Source organism: Lepidochelys olivacea, assembly GCF_965140295.1.
Source record: "Lepidochelys olivacea isolate rLepOli2 genome assembly, chromosome: 1".
Lineage (NCBI taxonomy): Eukaryota > Metazoa > Chordata > Testudines > Cheloniidae > Lepidochelys > Lepidochelys olivacea.
Genome location: NC_140411.1, coordinates 203,031,201 through 203,054,370, shown reverse-complemented (window position 1 = coordinate 203,054,370; position 23,170 = coordinate 203,031,201). Strand labels below are relative to the sequence as shown.

At 45.7% G+C, this 23,170-nt stretch overlaps 2 protein-coding genes across 4 annotated transcripts in view; one reads left to right on the top strand and one right to left on the bottom strand.

The window, feature by feature from the left end:
* Positions 1-26: 26 nt before the first annotated feature.
* CCDC191 (coiled-coil domain containing 191) overlaps positions 27-23,170 on the top strand; it is a 37,017-nt gene continuing 13,873 nt past the window's right edge. The window contains exons 1-12 of one of the 2 annotated variants that reach the window (XM_084644924.1): positions 27-200; positions 1,500-1,538; positions 3,341-3,482; positions 9,700-9,852; positions 10,410-10,588; positions 13,399-13,622; positions 14,405-14,555; positions 16,877-17,067; positions 18,088-18,337; positions 19,596-19,709; positions 19,855-20,330; positions 20,968-21,041. In XM_084644924.1, coding sequence (XP_084501050.1) covers positions 132-200; positions 1,500-1,538; positions 3,341-3,482; positions 9,700-9,852; positions 10,410-10,588; positions 13,399-13,622; positions 14,405-14,555; positions 16,877-17,067; positions 18,088-18,337; positions 19,596-19,709; positions 19,855-20,330; positions 20,968-21,041 — 2,062 coding nt within the window. In that variant the 5' untranslated portion in view covers positions 27-131. The remainder of the gene's footprint in view (positions 201-1,499; positions 1,539-3,340; positions 3,483-9,699; positions 9,853-10,409; positions 10,589-13,398; positions 13,623-14,404; positions 14,556-16,876; positions 17,068-18,087; positions 18,338-19,595; positions 19,710-19,854; positions 20,331-20,967; positions 21,042-23,170) is intronic. The other variant, XM_084644925.1, reaches the window with a different exon arrangement.
* Positions 17,077-23,170, bottom strand: part of ZDHHC23 (zDHHC palmitoyltransferase 23) — a 34,937-nt gene continuing 28,843 nt past the window's right edge. Inside the window, exon 5 of one of the 2 annotated variants that reach the window (XM_084644943.1) lies at positions 17,077-17,566. In XM_084644943.1, coding sequence (XP_084501069.1) covers positions 17,509-17,566 — 58 coding nt within the window. In that variant the 3' untranslated portion in view covers positions 17,077-17,508. Of the gene's footprint in view, positions 17,567-21,694; positions 22,138-23,170 lie in introns of those variants that run through there. The other variant, XM_084644944.1, reaches the window with a different exon arrangement.

Below are 23,170 nucleotides of genomic sequence, written 5' to 3'. Positions count from 1 at the left end.
GCGCGGCGCGGCGCGGTGCATTCTGGGTCTTGCAGTTCGTGCTGATCCAGGTTTCCGTGCGCCTCGTCCAGTGGGGAACTCCGTTTCCCACAAGGTTCCTCTCCCGCCGTGTGTCTGTCTGAGCCTTGGCAATGGCCTTCCCAGCGCCCAGGCCCCAGCTCTATCGCTGGCAGCGCCTCACCGCCGCGGCCAGGCCCAAGGTAACGGAGGGGGCGGTGTCCCCCCATCCCCAGCGCCCAGTCCCCGCGCTGCCCGGGGGCTCCCACGGGGGTCACCAGCAAATCCATGGGGCGCCCCAGGTCATCAGCGCCCAATCAGGGGGCTCCCCGGGCTCACTGTCAGCCCCATGCGGGGCGCCCTGGTCACCGCTGGCCAATCAGGGGGCTCCTACCCCTGCCACCCGGGGCCCGGCAGCCGGGACCCCTTGGGGTCACTGCACCCGCTCTGCCCCCGGCCTTCCTGTGGCGGGTCACGCCCCCGGGGTCAGTGGAGGCCAAGCCCGGCAGGTGCCCCCTGGGCTCAGCTTTACCCAACTAGGGCATGTGGCCAAGCCCAGGCCTTCAGAAACCACGAGACTGGCTTAAAATCCCGAGATTTATTTGAACAGTAACAAATGTGCATTTATTTTTCTTTGCCTTCTGGTTTCTGAGTGTTTGGGTTCACGGCAGTCATGTTTTCAAGCTTTTCTTGGCCACCATTAGGATTGGAATCCCCCCCCCCCCCCACTTTCTTTTTTTGAAATGAGAGCAGAGATTCCTGAATAATCACTTGACTCCAAGAGCTGGGGCTTTAAGAAAACCATGAAATATAGGGAGCGTGTGTGTAACATCACAGGAGTTGGCAACATTGTCAGCCCCAAATCAATGACATCATGGATTTTAAAATACAAGAACGGCAATTTTTAACGGGCAGTATTAATACTGTTATTTGAATTATAGAGGCCCTTTCCAACCAAGATCAAAGCCCCATTGTCTTAGATGTTGCACAGTCGCCGCCGCAAAGAGCTAACAGTGTAAATGGACAATACAGACAAAGGGTGGGATAAAAAGAAATGTCTCCATTTTACAGATGGGAAACTGAGGCAAAGATTTATTTAGTTTCCAACCCTGCAAAGATTTACAAATATACTTAATTTTAAGCATGAGAGTAGTGCCATTGAAGTCAACTGGATTACTCACACTCTGAAAGACTTATCTTTATGTGTTTCAGGATCAGGAGCTAGGTGACTTGCTCAAGGTCACATAGGAAATCTGTGGCAGAGCCTGGAATTGACTCCAGATCTCAAGTCCTCATCCAGTGCTTTAACCACAAGACCATTTGATTCAGAAATGAATGAGAAACAGGGGGAGTTGTTTGAGGATGGGAGTAATATTTCTGGAGAAAGAGCACAGGCTTTTTCATTGTACTCAAGCGACTGGCTCTAGGCATGACAACATTAAAATGAGAGTTAAAAGGAAGCAAAAAAAAATTTAAGTTAACATTTTGTATCTTCTTTGTAGCCAAATTTTGACTCTGATAATGTGGAGCACTGGATCAAGGTAAGGTCATTTGCAAATGAACTTGTGAAACAGAAAAGTAATTGAGTCAGGGAATATGCAGGCTCAGTGGGATGGAAGTGGGACAGAAAGCCTTTCAGTCTTATGTTTGCATCCAGTTTAGGTTGACTGTGCCAAAAATTTGTACCATCTGATAATTGCTTGATGGATTCTAGGGAGTAAATTGATGGCTGTCTGGTTTCCTTATGTCTACAACACGCTGTCCACCATCACGGCTGGTAATCATCAACATACCAATGCTTATAACTTAATTACATATAAATCAAGTATCTTCAGACATGTCAAAGGTAATAAGTCCATGAGAAATGCTAAGTTTCAAAAGAGAGCAAATTTTTGTGGATATTCAAATTCATATTCCATATTCCCTTTTGTTATGATCCTGTTAATACTGGGTTGAACCACTGAATACTTGGATAGGATGCAGCCAGGAAAAATTCGCTAACTACAGGATGTGGTGTTGATGATTCAGTAGATGGTACTGTTCATTTAGAGCCCATACTATGCCAGTCCCTGGCAAGATGTACAAGGTCTCTGTGCTACTGGTGGTGCCTTCTTTTGTGTGAAATGTAAATTTGAGGTCCAGACTGCTAGCAATCGTTAAAAAATCCAGTGAAACCGTTTGCAAGACTGGGTGTTAAACTCAAGTATCCTGGCCAAATTCCAGTTTGGTAATTACAGTCTGCCTTCCTGCATTTTCCCAGCAATTAGATCTGCTTACAGTATTCGGTACATCCTATCCTGCCCTCTTGTGAAGTAGTGCTGTGAATTGCCAAACAGCTGCCACATTCCAGGTGACAGCACTTGCAGGATAAGAGCTCCCCTTAACATTTTGGCATGGGCCTATGAAACACGGATCTGTGTGCGCCAGCCCCAGTTATAACACATCTCTGTTCCCTGTTAACACACTGCTATGCTCAGAGTCAGCCTCAGACTTTGGGGGGAGTGATTTCATGATTGTTTAGGACGTGCTTTGTTATAAAAAGCACGTGAGAGAGTGTTTACGACCTTCTGCTATAGGTGTAAAACTCCACTGTGCTTGTTTCCTCAATCCTATTGATTGATTTATGTTTTCAATGCTATCTTCACAAGGTCTAGAAATGCATTATTTTAAAAAACAAAAGCCAACATTTTCTGCTACAGTTTGAGCTCCTCGAACACAGAGAAGCCTGCAGCCTGGGGGTCGGTGGGGGCCTCTGGCCAGCTCAAACCACAGAGAGTGAAATGTTCTTTAGATACAATCTCTAAAGCCCTTTGTCCTTTTTCAGGGTGAAAGGTGCTGTACTGATTCAAGACTAACTATTCATTTTCAGTGATCTGAGCACACACAATGAAGGATCAGAAGATTTTATTTAATCCCCCCTCCCCCCCATTATTTATCTTAAAAACAACCAAATGTGATGTGCCTAGATCCATCTATCCTCTGTCCCAAACAAATCCACCACAGCCTCTGGACTGAAAACAAACCTCAGAAATTTCCACCCCATGGGGTAACATTTTTGGAAAGTTATAAGCATCTAAGGACAGAATCTGATCACGTAAGCACTATCTCAGCCTCATCAATAGCATCATGCCCATGCCTAAGTAATGCTTAGGGCCTCAGTCCTATATACATGGATGAACCTTATTTCATGCAGCTCCTTCTTCAGTCAGTGGTGCTCTGCACACATGCAGGGGTCCACTCCTCCAGAGTATCTTACAGGATCAGGACTTGGAATCTGTAGTGTTTGACACTGAGTATGTGCAAGTTATAAGAAATGTTTTTCTTCCCTTATTTATTTTTAAAGCGAGTGGAACAAGCCTCCGAGTTTGCCGTTTCTGAAGCTTTTTCCCTTAAAAAGTCAGCTTATCCTCAAAGGCCACGTGGTCCTGTGGTGGATCTGGAAACAGTAGAGCAGCTGCAGGATCACGATGAGGCTTATGCAGAAGGTAAGTTTGAATAGCACCAGCCCAGAGCTGCTTGAAGGGACTCTGTGAAATCCAACTGGAGTAATGGGCTGAGAAATTGTGTGTTTTACAGGAGGTGGGACTAGATGACCTAAATGGTCTCTTAAAAATCTATGAACAAGGGTATGTCTACACTACAAAATTAGGTTGAATTTATAGAAGTCGGTTTTGTAGAAAGCGTTTTTATACAGTCGATTGTCTGTGTCCCCACACAAATGCTCTAAGTGCATGTAGTTGGCGGAGTGTGTCCACAGTACCGAGGCACCATCGACTTGTGGAGCATTGCACTGTGGGTAGCTATCCCACAGTTCCCACAGTCTCTGCTGCCCATCTGAATTCTGGCTAGAAATCCCAGTGCCTGATGGGACTAAAACATTGTCACGGGTGGTTCTGGGTACAAATCATCAGGTCCCCCTTCCCTCCCTCCCTCCCTCCGTGAAAGCAAGGGCAGACAATCGTTTTGCGCCTCTTTTCTTGAGTTACCTGTGCAGACGCCATACCATGGCAAGCATGGAGTCCGGTCAGCTCACCGTCACCGTATGTCTCCTGGGTGCTGGCAGACGTGGTACTGCATTGCTACACAGCAACAGTTTATTGCCTTTTGGCAGCAGACAGCGCAGTATGACTGGTAGCCATCATCGACGTAGTCCAGGGTGCTCTTTTAACTAACCTCGGTGAGGTCAGGGGCGCCTGGGAAAACATGGGAGTGATTCAGCCAAGTCATTTCCCTTTTAAGTTTAGTTTTATGGCGATTCAGTCCTACCGGCAGTGCACTGTCTTTTAATCTGCAGCCAGCAGAAGACGATGGCCAGCAGTCATACTGCACCGTCTTCTACCAAGCACCCAGGAGATGACGATGGCTAGCGGTCATACTGCACAGTCTGCTGACAGCAAGATGTATAAAGATAGATGAAGTGGATCAAAACAAGAAATAGACCAGATTAGTTTTGTATTCATTTTCTCCTCCCTCCCTCCGTGAGATCAATGGTCTGCTAAACCCGGTTTTGAGGGGGCCATTCTGTTTCTCGCAAAGCCATCCCCTTTGTTGATTTTAATTCCCTGTAAGCTATGTCGTCAGTAACCCCTCCCTCCGTCAGAGCAACGGCAGACAATCGTTCCGCGCCTTTTTTCTGTGCAGACGCCATACCATGGCAAGCATGGAACCCGCTCAGATCACTTTGACAATTAGGAGCACATTAAACACCACACAAATTATCCAGCAGTATATGCGGCACCAGAACCTGGCAAAGCAAAACCGGGCGAGTAGGCAACGTCAGCGATGAGGACATGGACACAGACTTCTCTCAAAGCACAGACCCTGGCAGTGTGGGCATCATGGTGCTATTGGGGCAGGTTCATGCGGTGGAACACTGATTCTGGGCTTGGGAAACAAGCACAGACTGGTGGGACCACATAATGTTGCGGGTCTGGGATGATTCCCGGTGGCTGTGAAACTTTTGCATGCGTAAGGGCACTTTCATGGAACTTTGTGACTTGCTTTCCCCTGCCCTGAGGTACAAGAATACCAAGATGAAAGCAGCCCTCACAGTTGAGAAGCAAGTGGCGATAGCCCTGTGGAAGCTTGCAACACCAGACAGCTACCGGTCAGTCGGGAATCAATTTAGAGTGAGCAAATCTACTGTGGGTGCTGCTGTGATGCAAGTAGCCAACGCAATCAAAGATCTGCTGATATCAAGGGTAGTGACCCTGGGAAATGTGCAGGTCATAGTGGATGGCTTTGCTGCAATGGGATTCCCTAACTGTGGTGGGGCCATAGACGGAACCCATATCCCTATCTTGGCACCGGAGCACCAAGCCGGCAAATACATAAACCGCAAGGGGTACTTTTCAATAGTGCTGCAAGCACTTGTGGATCACAAAGGACGTTTCACCAACATCAGAGTGGGATGGCCAGGTAAGGTACATGACGCTCGCATCTTCAGGAACTCTGGTCTGTTTCAAAAGCTGCAGGAAGGGACTTTATTCCCAGACCAGAAAATAACTGTTGGGGATGTTGAAATGCCTATAGTTATCCTTGGGGACCTAGCCTACCCCTTAATGCCATGGCTCATGAAGCCATACACAGGCAGCTTGGACAGTAGTCAGGAGCTGTTAACTACAGGCTGAGCAAGTGCAGAATGGTGGTAGAATGTGCATTTGGACGTTTAAAAGCGTGCTGGCGCAGTTTACTGACTCGGTTAGACCTCAGTGAAACCAATATTCCCACGGTTATTACTGCTTGCTGTGCGCTCCACAATATCTGTGAGAGTAAGGGGGAGACGTTTATGGCGGGGTGGGAGGTTGAGGCAAATCACCTGGCCGCTGGTTACGCACAGCCGGTGCTACCAGGGCGGTTAGAAGAGCACAGGAGGGTGCGGTGCGCATCAGAGAAGCTTTGAAAACCAGTTTCATGACTGGCCAGGCTATAGTGTGAAAGTTCTGTTTGTTTCTTCTTGATGAAACTCACCCCCCCCCCCCTTGGTTCACTCTACTTCTCTGTAAGCTAACCACCCTCCCCTCCTCCTTCGATCACCACTTGCAGAGGCAATAAAGTCATTGTTGCTTCACATTCATGCCTTCTTTATTAATTCATCACACAAATAGGGGGATAACTACCAAGGTAGCTCAGGAGGGGGCGTGGAGGAGGGAAGGACAAGGCTACACAGCACTTTAAAAGTTTAAAACTTATTGAATGCCAGCCTTCTGTTGCTTGGGCAATCCTCTGGGATGGAGTGGCTGGGTGGCCGGAGGCCCCCCCACCGCGTTCTTGGGCGTCTGGGTGAGGAGGCTATGGAACTTGGGGAGGAGGGCAGTTGGTTACACAGGGGCTGCAGCGGCGGTCTGTGCTCCTGCTGCCTTTCCTGCAGCTCAACTATATGCTGGAGCATATTAGTTTGATCCTCCAGCAGCCTCAGCATTGAATCCTACCTTCTCTCATCACACTTCCGCCACCTTTCAGCTTCAGCCCTCTCTTCAGCCCACCACTTACTCTCTTCAGCCCGCCACCTCTCCTCCCGGTCATTTTGTGCTTTCCTGCAGTCTGACATTGTCTGCCTCCACGCATTTGTCTGTGCTCTGTCAGTGTGGGAGGACAGCATGAGCTCAGAGAACATTTAATCGCGAGTGCGTTTTTCGCGCCTTCTAATCTTCGCTAGCCTCTGGGAAGAAGATCTTGTGATCCTTGAAACACATTGCAGCTGGTGGAGGAAAAAAAAAGAGACAGTGGTATTTAAAAAGACACATTTTATAGAACAATGGGTACATTCTTTCACGGTAAACCTTGCTGTTAACATTATATACATACCACACGTGCTTTCATTCCAAGGTTGCATTTTGCCTCCCCCCAGCGCGTGGCTAACAGCGGGGAACATTTCTGTTCAGTTACAGGCAAACAGCCCAGCAGGAACGGGCACCTCTGAATGTCCCCTTAAGAAAAGCACCCTATTTCAACCAGGTGCCCGTGAATGATATCACCCTCCTGAGGATAACACAGAGAGATAAAGAACAGATGTTGTTTGAACGCCAGCAAACATACACTGCAATGCTTTGTTCTACAATGATTCCCGAGTACGTGTTACTGGCCTGGAGTGGTAAAGTGTCCTACCATGAAGGACGCAATAAGGCTGCCCTCCCCAGAAACCTTTTGCAAAGGCTTTGGGAGTACATCCAGGAGAACCGCGAATGCCAGGGCAAAGTAATCCTTTCACATGCTTGCTTTTAAACCATGTATAGTATTTTATAAGGTACACTCACCAGAGGTCCCTTCTCTGCCTGGCGGATCCAGGAGGCAGCCTTGGGTGGGTTCGGGGGGTACTGGCTCCAGGTCCAGAGTGCGAAACAGTTCCTGGCTGTCAGGAAAACCGGTTTCTCCGCTTGTTTACTGTGAGCTATGTTCCTCGTCCCCAAAACCTGCTTCCATATTGCCTCCATGTCCATTGAACAACACAAACAACACAGCTGGGGTAGTGGAGGCTGAACCCCCTAAAATGGCACGCAGCTCATCATAGAAGCAACATGTTTTGGGCTCTGACCCGGAGCGGCCGTTCGCCTCTCTGGTAGGCTTGCCTCAGCTCCTTAAGTTTCATGCGGCACTGCTTCGGGTCCCTGATATGGCCTCTGTCCTTCATGTCTTGGGAGATTTTGACAAATGTTTTGGCATTTCGAAAATTGGAACGTAGTTCTGATAGCATGGATTCCTCTCCCCATACAGCGATCAGATCCCGTACCTCCTGTTCGGTCCATACTGGAGCTCTTTAGTGATTCTGGGACCCCATCGTGGTCACCTCTGCTGATGAGCTCTGCATGGTCACCTGCAGCTTGCCATGCTGGCCAAACAGGAAATTGAAATTCAAAAGTTCGTGGGCCTTTTCCTGTCTACTTGGCCAGTGCATCTGAGTTGAGAGTGCTGTCCAGAGCAGTCATAATAGAGCACTCTGGGATAGCTCCCAGAGGCCACTACCGTCTAATTGTGTCCACAGTACCCCAAATTCAACCCAGCAAGGCCGATTTCAGCGCTAATCCCCTTGTCGGTGGTGGAGTAAGGAAATTGATTTTAAGAGCCCTTTAAGTCGAAAAAAGGGCTTCATTGTGTGGACGGGTGCAGGGTTAAATCGATTTAATGCCGCTAAATTCGACCTCAACTCCTAGTGTAGACCAAGGCTAATTTTATTTGATCTTTTTCATTCCCATGGACGCTTCCCCTCCCCCCAAATTAATAAGTGTTCCCTGTGTAATGTTGCATCCCAAACCCTGCAGAACTACAAATCTGAAACTTAAATGTCTATAAGCAAAAGGGAAACTGACTTCAATTATTTCTGTTGTCCAAAGTGAAGGAAATGCAAAAGCTAAACTGACGGGGTCGGGGGGGAGAAGAGTTGGAAGCAAATTGGAGTTTTATATATATTATTTTGCAGCACCTAAAAATGTTCTAGAACAAATAGAAAGACAAGGTCTCTCAGAGTTCATTCTAATAAATTCAAAGTCAGTTCTTTCACTTGTAATAATATGAGGCACCATTAATAGCACAGATGAATAAATCTGTCTACACTCAGATTTCTGTATATAATGTCAAATGTCTCTCACAGATGGAGCTAACTCTCTGTAAGTGTCTGGAATATGGAAGATGCCTCCTTTTTTTCTTCCCCTGCCTTTGTATCAGTGTTCCGGAACTGCCTGTAAGCCTTTTATCTATGCCCCACAATTATAATACATAAGAATACTGATTATTTGCAGCACCCCACCATGTTAAGAAGCATACTGATAAGGAAAGCGTGAAAGCTCCTTTACTCCAAATATGAGGAGTCTGCACTCTCTTGTCCAAGAATGACACAGCCTCAACAAGACAAACTGACTTCTGCTTTTCTTATTGAATAAACTTTGTTGTTGTTGCTGTTAAATTGGGCTAATTGTAGACTGATAAAAGGACTTGAAAGGGATTAAAAAGCCTCAGTTTGTCTTTTTTTGAACCTTTTTAGAATATTTAAAGAAGCCTAAAAGGGAAATTTTTGGTGGTGGTGGTCTGTTTTTTTTAAAAGGTTGCTTATACTTTTCCTAAGAAATATCTGGAAGGCTAAGTTATATCCTCCATGATTTTTATTGTATAACTTAGGTGCAGTACCAGAGAGACTTGGAGTGAGTGCTTTCTTAGTTCTTAATTAAAGGAGTAGGATTTTGTATTTAAAAAAAAAATTCTTCCAACTGTTTGTCAGGCATTTGAGTTAACCAAGTATTAGCAAAAAACCATGGCCACATTCCTACAAACAGACTTACATATGGTTTTGATTTTATGCCAATATGTAGTCCTGTTGAGGCTACATGTATGCATTTGCAGGATCAGGGCTGGAGTGAAAAACCAAATGTTTTAAGGCGTCAGTTCCACTTGATCAATCAATTAGGTTTCACCTTATTGGTATCCAATGTCATGATCTTAATAGTTCTCTGGACAACAAGAGAGTCTTGCAGGAAAAACAGACTAGACAATTTCTAATGTATGTAACACAGAGAAATAAAAAACCCCTCCACCTTTCAAGCCTATTCACATATCAAGAATGGGAGAGGTGGGGAAGCACCAACCCAATGAGTTTTTCCTTTACAGATCACACTTCAGTCATTTTAAACAAACTGCATAGCACGTTGCATAACAATCCCAAGAGGACAGAGTCTTGCCATCTTACACTTACTATAATATTTCCAATCCTAGTAAAACCTTTTATCACCATAGCCCAGGAGTTGCTCAATGATTGGATGAATTCCAAACTGAGACTGGAGCTAGAAAGTGACCAAGAAGAGAATGTTGGAGATAATGCTGCTGAAGAGGCCCCTGCTGGGTTTGTGAAGTACGAGAGGTTTGATGGTGAGAACACAAAACATTTTTAACTTATTATTTGGGGATTATTATTAGTGTTTGGGGATAACAGTGGTTAGTTCGTAGGCTTGAAAGGCAGGAGTCATGTACATACCAAGGTAATAGTCTCCTTAGGAACAACCAGAGTCAGTAGAGTCCTTGGTTTTTCCCAGCTCTGACATTAATTTGCTGTGTGACATTACAGAAATAAGCCTCAAAATCTTTGTGCTTCATTTTCTCCTTATGTAAAATGGAGTTAATATTTCCCTAACTCAGAAGGGCGAAAGGCTTGTAAGATTTGTGCAACAGTTTGAGATCCTTAGATGCAGGGCAGTAAAGATTGGGAAAGTATTATCATCCTCCTCCTCCTCCTCTAAACATAATGAATTTGAGACTGCTTTAGATTCTTGAGTCTAAATGGAGTGCAATCAATATGGCTTCTTTCATCAGGATTACATTTATAAACTGGGCAGTTCTCTGTTTAATCACTTTATGTTTGATGGCATTAGGCTCTGGAGTTTGTTAATTACAAATTAGTGTGAGGTAATCTGGATTCTTTGTTATAGATTTGTGTGGTTATCTGGAACAAGAAAAGGAAAGTACCACTGTTCAGGATTTTCTGCAGAATCTTCTGCAAAATGAAGTGGTAGATTGCGGGATATTAGAAGGCCTCAGGATTGAAGAAATCAAGGAAAAGAAAAAAACAAGGGACCCACGAATTACCATGGAGCTAAGACACAAGCAGGTGAGGAAAAGGCAGTACATTGAAACCGATATAAGGAAACACTCTTTTTATGTAACATATATTCACCTGTGTAACTCATTGCCACATCATATAATTGACACAAATAGATTAGGACAGTTCTCAAAAGGTTAAGGCATTTCTGTGAATGAGGATAGCATTTGCACTAGCTCCGGGCTGTAATATTGATCTCCACCCACCATGGATCTGTGCACTCCAGGAATGGACAGCAAGTGACTGTTCTTTGCTAACCTCCCTACTCAAGTCAGGAGTAAGCAGAGTGCTAATTGCATCTCCCTATTTAGTAACCAACCTCTTAAGCATTAAGGTCTCATCCTTCTGTTAGTACTCATCTCGAATACCTGGGCAAATGGGTGGGGGGAAGGAATCCTTCACCCAGGCTGCAAAGTGGTGTGCTGCCATTTACCTGGCCCTTTTGTGCTAATGCACGCAGAGGACCGCACAGTGTGAGGCTCTGTTCTACATATGGGATGCTGCTTTCACATCACCCTACCTCTAATCCAGCCTTCCATTTGAACTGTGGAGCACTGATGTAGGGTCCGGGCCCTAGAAATAATATGGAATGTATACAGTTGTCCTGTAGGCTTAGTACAAGAGAGTCACAGATATCTACAGTATCCATCATACTCTGAGTTCAGTCATTTTGAAAAAAAAAAGAAAGTGTTCAGTCATTTCTGATGCTGTCTCAGAACAAGATGATTTTTAATGCTTCACCATCAATGTTGCTGGCCCACAGTGAAAACCAGGTGCTAAGTTTGGGGGGTGGAGGGGACAAAAAAAAAAAAAAAAAACCACCCAACAAAAAAAAACAACCCTCACAATTGTTAAGAATCACAACGTTATAAACAAAAACCAATTGTAAATGGGTATTCTTAAATGGAGCATTTAATAGTATTTCAGCCATACGACCACAAGACTCAAACATTCCCCAACACAAATTATTCCCACTCACAGCTACCTTTAATATGGCATCAAAGGGAGTCCATCCTACAGTTTTAAACCTCCTGTGCTCTGGGGCTGGTCCCCCAGTTACTGATCCGGTGGCCTCTCTGTTGTGCTTCTGCCACCATCTATTTCAAATTGTGCTTGCTCTGAAAGGCCCTCCACATTCTGCTTAGATCCTTAAAAAAATTTTAAAAAAATAGCACTGGTTGCTACAAGACTGATAGCCCAAAGTGCTGATGTCTTCATAAATCCACAGAAGAGTGTACACCACAGGTAGCAGGGCAAGCTTTCCTCACCAAAATACCTCAACCTTGTCCAGATAACTTGCATCCAAGTTTGAGGAACTTTCTGGATCATTAGTGTTGATTTTTAATAAATCTTAGAAATCTGGAGTAGTTTAAGAGAACTGGAAGAAGGCTAATGTGCCAATATTTAAAAAGGGTAAACAGAATGACCTGAAAAATTATAGGCCCGTCAGCCTGACATCTATCCCAGGCAATATGTTCCTAAAGGTTGAACCTGGATCAATTACCCTGCAAGCTGCTTAACCCTTTCTAGCCATGTTTCACACTTTGTATAAGATTTGTTGCAATTATATAACCGTGGTAGCACAATGATTTGCATGGTCATACTTGAATCAGGTAACCTCACAGTGTGTATATACATACATATACACCCACTACTGGTTGGGATTGTACTCTGTGCACACAAGTGTAATCAAGTCATGATCACTTGAACCTAAGCAATAACTAATTTTCACTAGATCTGTTCAGAATTTGACTCCCTTGACAAGACTACCAACAAGGGAGACTGATGCTGATTCAGATTTTTGATTACATCAGTTTTACACTGGTATCACTCCACTGACTTCAGTAGCATTAATCCTGACCCCTCGTGACAGAGGTGCCATCCCTGTAACCCTCTTATGACATGAGACGGTGTTGCAGCCGCTCTGCTTCAGTTTCCCCAACAGAGCTTAGCACGCTTCAGTTAAGGATGTGGCTTAGCCCTACAGCCAAGTCACTGAGGGAGTTTTAACCCTTTCCAGTGTATCAGAGTCCTCAAGTCAAAGTCCAACATAAATACGAACCAAAAGAACCTTCAGCCCACTGGGCTCAGCATACAGCCCCATTGCTTTCAGGCTGACCCCAGCTGCAGCAGCTTGCCTTAATGCTCACCAGTAGGTACCTGGCAACAAATTAAACCACAGTCTGCATCAGGCCTACCCTCCCACAGGGAGGCTCTAGGAGACTATAGCCTCCAATCAGCTCCTGGCTACAGCCAGGCTTCTCACACAATACAGAAGCTGCCATTCTGCTTCCCTCTTTTTAACTACTTTTTCCAGGCCTGACTCAAGAACAAGTATAACAGGGTGGGGTTCATTGCAGACATTGCAGCTTGTTAACCCCTTCCTGGCCAGTGTGGGGTTCACATACCCCATCCCACCCACCCCCACTGGTGCGCCTAAAAACACAATCATATCCAGTGAATGTCAAATATAGAGATTATAGCTTGTTATTATCATCATCATCACACCCAGAAGCCCCAGCCAGGGACCAGGACCCCACTGTGCTAGGTACTATACAAACATTGAACAAAAAGACAGTCCATCCCCCACGTTACTTACAATCTAAATGTAGGACAAGAGACAACAGGTGGAAATGGACAGATCAATGGGCGAGTACAAGGAAAGAATGAGATTGTGTGTAATGTGGCCATCTGTGTATTGGCAACCTGATTGAGACCCACCCTCTTAGTTCAAAGAGACTCCCAGAAGCCTTTCTTCAGATGATATAACTCTTGCCACTACCGCTGCCTTGACTCATTGCTGTGCTCTTCCTTCCCAGGTTAAAGAAAACTGTTTAAGGCGTCAGAAGGAGCTAGAGCTCCAGAGACGAGAAAAGACCCTGAAAAAATTAGCCCTGGCTGAGGCTAAGCAGCGAGTGCAGGAGGAGAACAAAAGGCAGGCTCTGAAGGCCAAGAAGGAAGAAGAGGAGATCCAGCGGGAGATGGTGAAGCTGCGGAAAGAGATGGCAGAGAAGAGGCACTTCATGGGAGAAGCACGAAGAATGTAAGATGGGGTGGGGAGGGAGAGCGGAGCTCAAACTCCATCTAATCATTTGGACTACACAGCTTATGAACCCCAAATGATAGGGAATTTCTTCAGTCATCAGCTTCTGGCTGCAGTGAGCTCTCTAAAATATATAAGACATGGTAGTCTCAAAGGAAAACTGCCTCCTGGGGCCCTGAACTCTCATAATGTATGTATTTTTAAATGACTAATCCTGGAGGCAGCATCATTACTGTCTCTAGTTACATCACAGAAGCTGACAGATTGAAAGAAGGAATCAAATTCTGACGTCAACTTGTACACATCAAAACTCTAGCATTTAAAATTGGAGACATCCCCTCTTTAGGAGGGGAAAGAATGTGCCTGTCCAAGGGAGCTCAAAGCCCTGCAGAGGCAGAGTCTTTGCTTCTGCTGAATTTAGGAGCTCCATAGGGCTCATACCTTCCATAGTGCTGCAACCCCCAGGGGGCACTGCGAGGGCCACTTATCTCCATAGGCATCTATGAGATCCTAGTTCTCCATGTGTGCTATATTGACATCCCAATACCCTCTTACTGCTGTGTTCTGTAACCCCTTCCCGACTGTTGAATTTGTGTAGCTCATGTGCACTGGACACCCAAATTTACCCCTGTTCTCTAAAGGCTGGGCTTCAGTAGCTATCATCTGTCCAAGCTACAGAGGTCATTTTCACAGGATTGGTTTAGAAAGGGGTGAGACCCATACCACAGTACTCCCTTTATTTACTATCTACCTTTGGTTCTTGGTGTTTGTCTTACTTGCAGAGAGAGGAAGAGGCAAGAATTAGAAAAAGCTCAGAAACTGGCAGCGGTGGGCCTGTCTCACACTACGCCAAAGCCCCTGGAGCAGGACAAAGAGGAGAAAAAAAGGAGATTGCAAGAGCTGCTGAGCAAGAGTCATAGTGAAAACCAGAAAGTGAGCATCCTCTTCCTGTATTTAGCACTCTGAGCCAAATTCTACCCTCAGCTATGTGCTTATGCAACACTCACTGAAGTCAAAAGCCCTGGCTGCCAGGCCTTCTGCCTCCTCCTGAGTGTCCTCTGTAGGGAGAGTAAGATAAAAGATCCGTTGAGAGAGAGAGTAGAGGATGGCTTGGGGAACTGTTGCGTAGTAGTTAGAACAGGGAACTGGGAGCAAGGGACTCCTGAATCCTAATCCTTATTCTGTTGCTGGGTATCCATGGGCAAGTCATTTAATGTCTCTGTGCCTCAGTTTCTCCAGTGGGGCTTCAAGGGGAGTTGTGGGTAAAACTTCACTGTTGGAGCAGTTGTGGGCAGAGAGCAACCCAGTGTGACAGATCAGGCAAATAGACACACAGAGGGGCCTTGGAAAACTCATGATGAGATCCTCAGCCCCAGTCTGGCCCTTCAGCACCAAGTAAAAGGTCTGGAGTGGTATAAAGGGGCCCTAAAAGACCCACTTCTGCTATAAGTACTGTGGAGCCAGCCATAAGGCTTCCCTTTGAGGACTTCTTCATATTCCTTGGCATAGGAAAGGGTGGGGGTAGGCTGAGGAAGGTGTGGGGCTGTCCATGAAGCACTGTGGCCCCTTGGGGAAGCCCCAGAGCAGTGGTGAGCAACCTGCAGGCTGCATGTGGCCCATCTGCGTAATCTGATTGTGGGCCACAAGACATTTTGCAGACATTGACCAGCTGTAACTACGGCCCCCAGTGGCCGCGGTTCGCCGTTGGACATATGCCCTGAGCACTTTCTCCCACCCCTCACAATTCAGAAAAATAGCCCAAGAAAGGAATGTTGAATGGCCATGAAGTGCAGTGGCACATAATAAACTTGTCTCCTCGCTTCTTAATGTCAAGTTACAGTTTTAGGTGATGCAACTTGGTTAAAACAGCTGATAGGATACAATCTGTCTTACAGACTTCCATGCCAAGACCAACTACACTTTGTCTCATGAAACACAGATGTAGGCACAGGAATTTCTGTATGTTTCCCCAGACATTTCCCTTGGCGTTTCTGCTAATTGTCAAAGACAGAATTTGCAGAATGGAAGGGAAAGTCTCAAACAGTAAGACAAAGTCTGTGCTAAAAATTTAGGTTTATTAGACATCTGGAAATGAAAAGACCCTTTTGTATTGAACACCCTAGAGAGTGAGTAAGCTCATTATAAGGAAGAAGGTTCCTTGTGTGGAGGCAGGAATGACATCATAATATTTTTAATTAATATCATTTACATCATATATACCTGTAGCACATTTAATACAGAAGAATCCCATAGCACTCAAATTGAGAAACCAGCTATCCCAAAGGATCACTTTGTCTATAACTCAAATGCCACTGCTGCTGGAGTGGAATGTGCACAGCAACACTACACCACAATTTAAGATAGGGAGTGAAGAGTCCAAATGAAACTACAGGGGGATTTAGGACTGGTATAATGTGAGCTGTACATTTTCAAGGGCAGAAACTGCAGCTGAGCAGAGATCAGCAATAGTGAATCCATTATTATCTTAAGTAGCTAGCGTGTTGACATTTTATCCTCTTCATAATTCTCTGTTTGGATTTCCATGTCTAAGAATGTTGATGCAATTAATACAGGACATTATGAGAAAGAGGAACAGCTGAGGAATTGTTATGAGCTGACCCACTTGGAGGATCAAAATGAACAGCATCTCCAGTGACAGGTTTAGAATTAAGAGGTAGATTAGATAGCAAATTGCTCTTCTGTCTGAGGTAAATCACTCCTAGAGGAAGCCAATATGATTTTACTCCTTGGGAGGAAACTATAACTTCCCAGCGAGATGAGGGTGAGTCTAGGTCACATTGTAAATTTTAGCACTGGGAATGGTCTTGTTGGTGCTTAAAGAATAGCTTACAGTTTATGGAGTAATTTGAAAAAAAGTTCTACATTGAGTTCACCCTTCTCTAGAATCATATGCTTTCTAGATTTAGAGACAATTCTGATTCTAGAATTTATATTTCTCTCTCATGGTTTATTCCTTTTTACTTGTAAGCTGAGCACATTTTGCTTTGGAGTCACCATGAAACAATAAACATGGGGTCCCATGATGCTATTTTTACAGTCAGTTTTCAGAGTAGAACTGCACAATAAGCATTGCTCTCCTCACATTAGTCCTCCGCCCTCCGGAAGCGTTTGCTGGGGGTTTGAAGATAATAAGGGGTTGTTCAAAAGGAAAGGCCCAGGGAAGGATTGCGAGGGTCAGCATTTTTGTGATGAAATGTTCTCGTTCACTGGCTCTATTCACCTTTTCACTGCAGTGCCTACAGCAGCATTTCTCCGCTTGGTACAAACTCATTCTGGATCATAGGATTAAAATGGGGAAAGCCAAGGCCCTTGCTGACTGGAAGTGCCAGCTGAAGGCCCTGCGAGCCTGGAGGAACTATACATGGGTCCAGAAGTTGGAGCAAGAGACTGAGCAGTTGGAGACTCATCTCAGGGATCAAAACAGGTAGTGGCCCTTAGCCTATGGAATGCCTCCTTCTCACAGAGAAGCTAGCAGCCTTCAAACAGAGTCTAGTGCTAAGCGGAGGGTTGTGAAATGGTACGGTCTATTTAGGAGCATGTGGAAAGCCTTGTTCCTAGAAAATCTACACGTCACCCGCAGTTGGAGACACCATGGCATACACTGAAACGAAGCTGGATCTGAGCAGAGACTTGAACGCCTCTTTCCAACAATCTCTAATTTCTTTGTTTGGGTGTCCTTCATGGAACCTCCCTCATTGGCTCGGCATGTGTTTGGGGCCTGGAGGAAAAAGAGTGAGCCAAATTCATCCCTCATGGATCCAGTCATCGACTGGAGTTACATCAGCGATTAGTTAGGCCTGATGCCTTCAAGAAGGAGCTTGATGGTTGGATTCCCCATACACAGCAGCGTATTCTGCAAGTGGGGCTACCCCTCACCTCCAGACAGCTGAAGAGGGAAACAGTGTATCCTTCTCATCTTTGTGCTGTAAAAGAGGAGTGAAAATGGGGACTGTAAAACAAGCAGGAAAATATTTAAAGAACCCAGTTCATGCCTTCTGTATGCATCACAAGCATCCTTTCACCTTTTAGTAGAAATAGATGGTTTTCAAAGACTTCCAGAATCAAGTGATATCAAGCAGACCTCATAAAAATATGAAATCTCATGACCTGTTCTGGATTGCTCCACCAATTTGGTAAATGCCAACACCTGGAGAGACAGTGTTGCCTAATGGATAGAGTACTGGGCTGGGACTCAGGAGATGTGGGTTTTAGGCCCAGCTCTGCCACTAGCCTGCTGGGTGTCCTTGGACAAGTCATTTCATGTCTTGGTGTCTCCGTTTCCCCATCTTTAAAATGTGGATAATGACACTGAGTTCCTTTGTAAAGCACTTGGAGGTCCACTGATGAAAAGTGCTAGATAAGAGTGGGGTATTATTAATTTTAAGCAGGCTAGGAGGGAGGCCTGTCCAATGTCTGTTGGTAATGGGAGTGCTTTATTTTCCAGGAAAAAACAGTTGGCTATTGAGCATAACCGGAGACAGGTTTTACGGTGCTGCTTTATAGAGTGGCAGCTCTGGAGCAGAGCCGAGGCTGAAAAGAGAAAGCTACAGTTGAGACAGAAGGAAACTAGGAAGAAGATGGCACAGCTGCTGGAGGCAGCATCAGTGGGGAAACTTGGCACAGACGGATCATGGGATGTTGGCAGGACCAGGATGAGAAAGGTGACCCAGGATCAACCTGTGAGGCAAGAGGAGGTAAAAGTTCTTTCCCATATGTTTCCTCATCCCAGTCTCTCCCGCAGTGATTAATCATAGCTCTATTAACCTCTGTGGTGCTTTATGACACAGGGATGGGCACTCTCCTAGTGCAGCTTCATCTTCCTGTTATGTCATGTGCACATTCCAGCAGTCGTTCAGGCACTCTAGAAACAAGTCTTTAAAGATCAGAGGTGGATGGGGAAGGTGGTAGACTTTGAAAGCACTAGAGACAGATTTTTTTTTTTTTAAAGTATAATCCCACCATGTAGCGTCTACCAACTGAGGCATGCATTCTCTTGATTGCTTTGGAAGGGAGATTAAAATCACTTTTTTAAAATGACTCAATATGCTAAAGAACCATGTACATTGACTAAAACCAGGGTAATAGAAGAAAATGCTAAAGTCTGCCCTTGGTTAAACAGAGTGCAATCCTCTCTACTTTAAAGAATGAGAGAGCTGAATTTGGCCCAGGAAGCGTCCAGGAAATGCACATCAAAGAAAACAATAAGTGTGCGCACAATTGGATTGTAAGCTATCGGGCAGGACCATCTTCCTTAGGTGTTGTATTGTTCCTAGCATAATAGGGCCCTGATACTTGACAGAGGTCTCTAGGTGCTACCATAATATAGATAATTAAAAAATGAATATATACTCACGTCAGGCCAAGCTTTTCCTTCACTTATACCAATGTAACTCTTCTGAGCTCAGTGAGGTTGCATGGGGATAATTGAAAAAATTCTCCAGTTCCATCTTTGCAACACCAGTGGGACAGTTTCTTCACTGAGATACTCCCATTAGAATGGGAGTGTCATATTTGTAATTGCGGGCAGAATTTGGCCTAGGAATCAGATCTGAGACTTAAGTATTCACTAATCATACAATTCTGAGAGGGAAGGCCACATGTCTTAAAGTTTGGGCCTGGTTTATCACCACGCTGTAGTTTTATGACTGTGTAACTACTTTAATTTCAGTGCATCTCTGTAGTGTAAAGCTAGAGTAGTTCCATAGTGAATCAGTCCCTTCACATTTTCCTTAATTAGCCAGATAGATTGGTCCTGTAGACCCCCTTGTCACAGCTGCGTTTCTTTTAATCTTAGCCTTAATGCCTAATCAGAACACCTGAGTCCAAGTAAGAGTTCATTAACATCGTTTGGGTTTAGACCTGCTCATTGAATTAATATCCTGTGTCATCAACTGCATTACAACAGTTCTGAGCCACAGGACCTCCCCATAATAATCCTGTCTAATCCTCTAGGGGTACATACCAACCATAAACCAGATGGACTTGGCCAGTTCAGGAGACTTGGATCGTGTGGACCAACCTTGTAGCTCCTGTACCTCCTCCCACCCTGGGATAGCACTACAAATGGTAAGAATTGTGTCCAGAGTACACACCTGAGGTTACCCTGCCTCTCAGACCGATTTCACTGTTGCTCCATTCAGAAAAATGCTCCTAGCTCTTCAAGGGCAGCAGAGGTCTTGACTTCAGTCAGTGCAGAATCCTTCCCTTGCAGGTGACTGAAACACCCCTTCTTCAGGAGGAGCCCATCAATCCTGTAGAACCCTGTTGTCAGGGTGCTGGTCAGACACCCAGTCTTCATTTATGCAAGAAGCCCAAGTATGCCTGGCAGGTTACCCTACAACACACTGCTGTGAATTCACAGGATCACGCTGAATCCAGTCATCAAACAGTCAGTCCCATACAATGGTTTGGGGCACCTGGGAAAAAAGTGGCCCCTGCATTCAGGGGCCACTTTGAGCACCGCTATGCCTTCCAGCAGCAGCTGATTGAGAAGCAGAGGAGGCAGCTTCAAGAACAGCAGGAGGTGATCCTCGAACTGCAGGAAAACCAATGGCTGAGGAGGGCTAAGCAAGAGGCAGAGCAAGCCACAGCTGTCACCATGGCACTCAACAATCCAGTCCCAAAAATTAAGGAAAAAATGCTGAAGAGAGGGGATCTGTCAAGCTGCAAGAGCGTGTCATCTTTAAGGTACGGCCACCTTACTGAGCCATAGTGGGAGCAGACTGTACTATCCAGAGCACCTTACTCCTGCTCACAAGCTGAACAAGGTCATTTGGGTCAGCACTCGCATGGTAAACCTCCATGCAATACCTCTGTGCACCTGAAAGTGGTGTTAATGGTGCACTAGGAGTTGCTCTTCCTTTTGAGCCAGTACCAAGTGTGGCGTTAGCTGGGCCAGATCCTTGACGCTGCTCTAACTGCTTTGCATTGCCCCGAAGGCATGTTAAACTCTAAGGCACCTTGGGATGCAAAATGCTCTATTGTTAAAGATAGAAGCAAAGTGGATTTATTTAGTACAACAACACTATCAGTACTTTGTGCTTCTGTAACATCCTTCAGCCAAGGATCTTAAAACACTTCACAGGCGCTAGTTACTTGAGTCTCACAACCTGCTTGTGATGTAGGAATATGTTATTACCCTGTTTTACAGATGGGGAAACTGGGACCAAGAGAGGTTGAGTGATTTCCCCAAGGTCTCACAACGAGACTGCAGCAAAACTGAGACTAGAAGCCATGAATCCGGACTCTCACCCTTGATTATTATACACAAGGAGGCCTTGCGTAAGGAAGGTGATGCTAGTTTCTTTTCTCTTTCACTTCACAGTTCACCTTTGCCTTTGGGGCCAAAGAGCACAAAGACTGTGACCCAAAGCCGGAGGAGCTCAAACCTGCTGAAAGGTATCATTCTGCTTGGTAGTAAAGGCTATTCCTGCCCTCTTCCCAGAGAATAGCATCTCTCTCCTCTCCACATCCCTCCTCCATATGGGTGTTCAACCATGCATGAGCAAAACCCACTCAATCCCCTCCCAGCAGAATCAAAACTACTAAACACCACCACCAAAAGGGTGGGTTGCTTTAAGCATACACTGGCAGCTTGTTACAGGGTCTGGCCCTTTAATATCCAAGTCAGGCATTTGGGTCCTTGCAAGTTCTGTGGTCAGTAAACCAAGGTGAGTTGTTGTCCCCAAAGATCATGCTGGATTTTTCCCCACACAAGAAATTATAGAGCTGGCATTTTGTTCATGTCACGCTTTATCCTTTTACTGCAGGCTAAAGCTATAGAGACAAAGGCAGTCTGGCTTCCCTTCCCATCCCATGTGATTTCACAGCCTCCCCCCCTGCAGTCTATATTGAGCGGTGTGTAAATGTCAGAGATGGGCGGGAGTTGCATTTATTAAAGCAATATCAGGTTCCTTTAACCATTCCCAGGGCCTGTAGCATTGTATAAACTTATGTAAGGCCTTAGCCTGCTTGAAAGGTTTTCCAAAAGGTGGCCATAGTAATATTTTAAACAGACCTAGGAATCACAAAAATTCAGTAATGTATTTTTTTGGCCGTGGTGCCTGCCTGGCTGCAGCCTTTTCAGCACTCAAGCATGCCTTCAGCATCCATAGTGCATGAGCCTAAATATCCCACACTTTGCTTCACTCAGACTCTCTGCTGCTCTAGGTGGGTAAGCACTTCTCCAGCATAAATGGGTGTTTCTCTACAGACATCCCAGTGACTAAATTATAATCAAGAGAACGCAGTGCAGGATCAGGTGCTGCTCAGTTCTGGTCCATTGCAGAGTGTAAAATAGCAGGTGTTCTTCAGACTACATAGAAGAATCTAAGATACCTGTCACGGGGTTTGCTACTCACCAGTTTCATTAGCTTTATTCCAGTCTGATGGCCCCACTTCCCACAGTTGCTCACACTGCACTCCTCCTCACTTCCCAGAACTCTCTCTCTCTCCGTGGCTCAGCCTTTCAGCCAGGCCACTGTACAGTCCTCACCTTCCAGGGTATAAAAATATCACTGGATCAGCTGTACTCATGCTGCTCCAGATAGTCTTCCAGTCCATGGGCAGGTCCTCTGCCACTCTTCTAGCAGCTGGTGGGGAACCCAGGCCCACCCACTACTCCAGGGACCTTGTGTCCAGACACTGTTGCTATTTTCCTAGACTCCTTCCTACTTCCCTGCTCTAGTCTCTGGCCCCCCTTCTCTGGGTTTACCAGCCCTTACTCCTTCCTCTTGGGGAGTAAATAGAGGCTATTTCCCCCTCTGACTTCTTGCCAGACTGTGTAGCACTAAACATACCTCCCTTCTCCCAGAGAACAACTGTAAACTGCTTCCCTACAGCCCCCTTCTGGTCTCAGCTTGCTGGCTGTATACAAGCTCAGCCTGCCCCTGCCCAGCTGGGCTTCATCTTCAATTAGTCTTTCAGTCCCTGGCTGTGCCCCAGGTGCAGGCTGTCAGGTTAATTGTCCTAACAATCTACTCTGCCTTGTGTGAGGTGGATGCCCCGTTGCAGTACCACCACAGGACAAAGGAAGTAACCACAGATTTTGGTGGGTACTTACAGCTGGGTTCTCCTCAGAGTCCAAATCTAGTTTCACATGTTATCCATTGCTAGGGTCACAAATAAGGATCAGCTGGTTCCATCTGCTTAGTCCTGAGGAGCTCTGAGGCTGTGCTAAGCCACTTGGGGCTAATGTTATTCCATCTCTAACAATACAGGCCGTCTCGGTTTGTTCCTCCAGACCATCTCCTAAGATCACACCAGATGGGAAGTCACCCTCCAGACCCTCTGCTCTCAGCCCTGCCCCTCCTTCCCAGCTGAGTAATACCTGAACCTGCACTTGTACGTGCAGGAAATCCCCTTAGGGGAGGGGCAGCATATTTTTTGGCTAGATCCAGCTACTGTGCTCCATAGATCTCTCAGCATCCACTTTCCAGAGTCCTGGCACCTGATTCCCTTTAACATGCATCAGTGGGAGATGGTTCTTTGTGGGGAGTGGTTTAAGAGCTTTCTCCTGTGCATTTGAG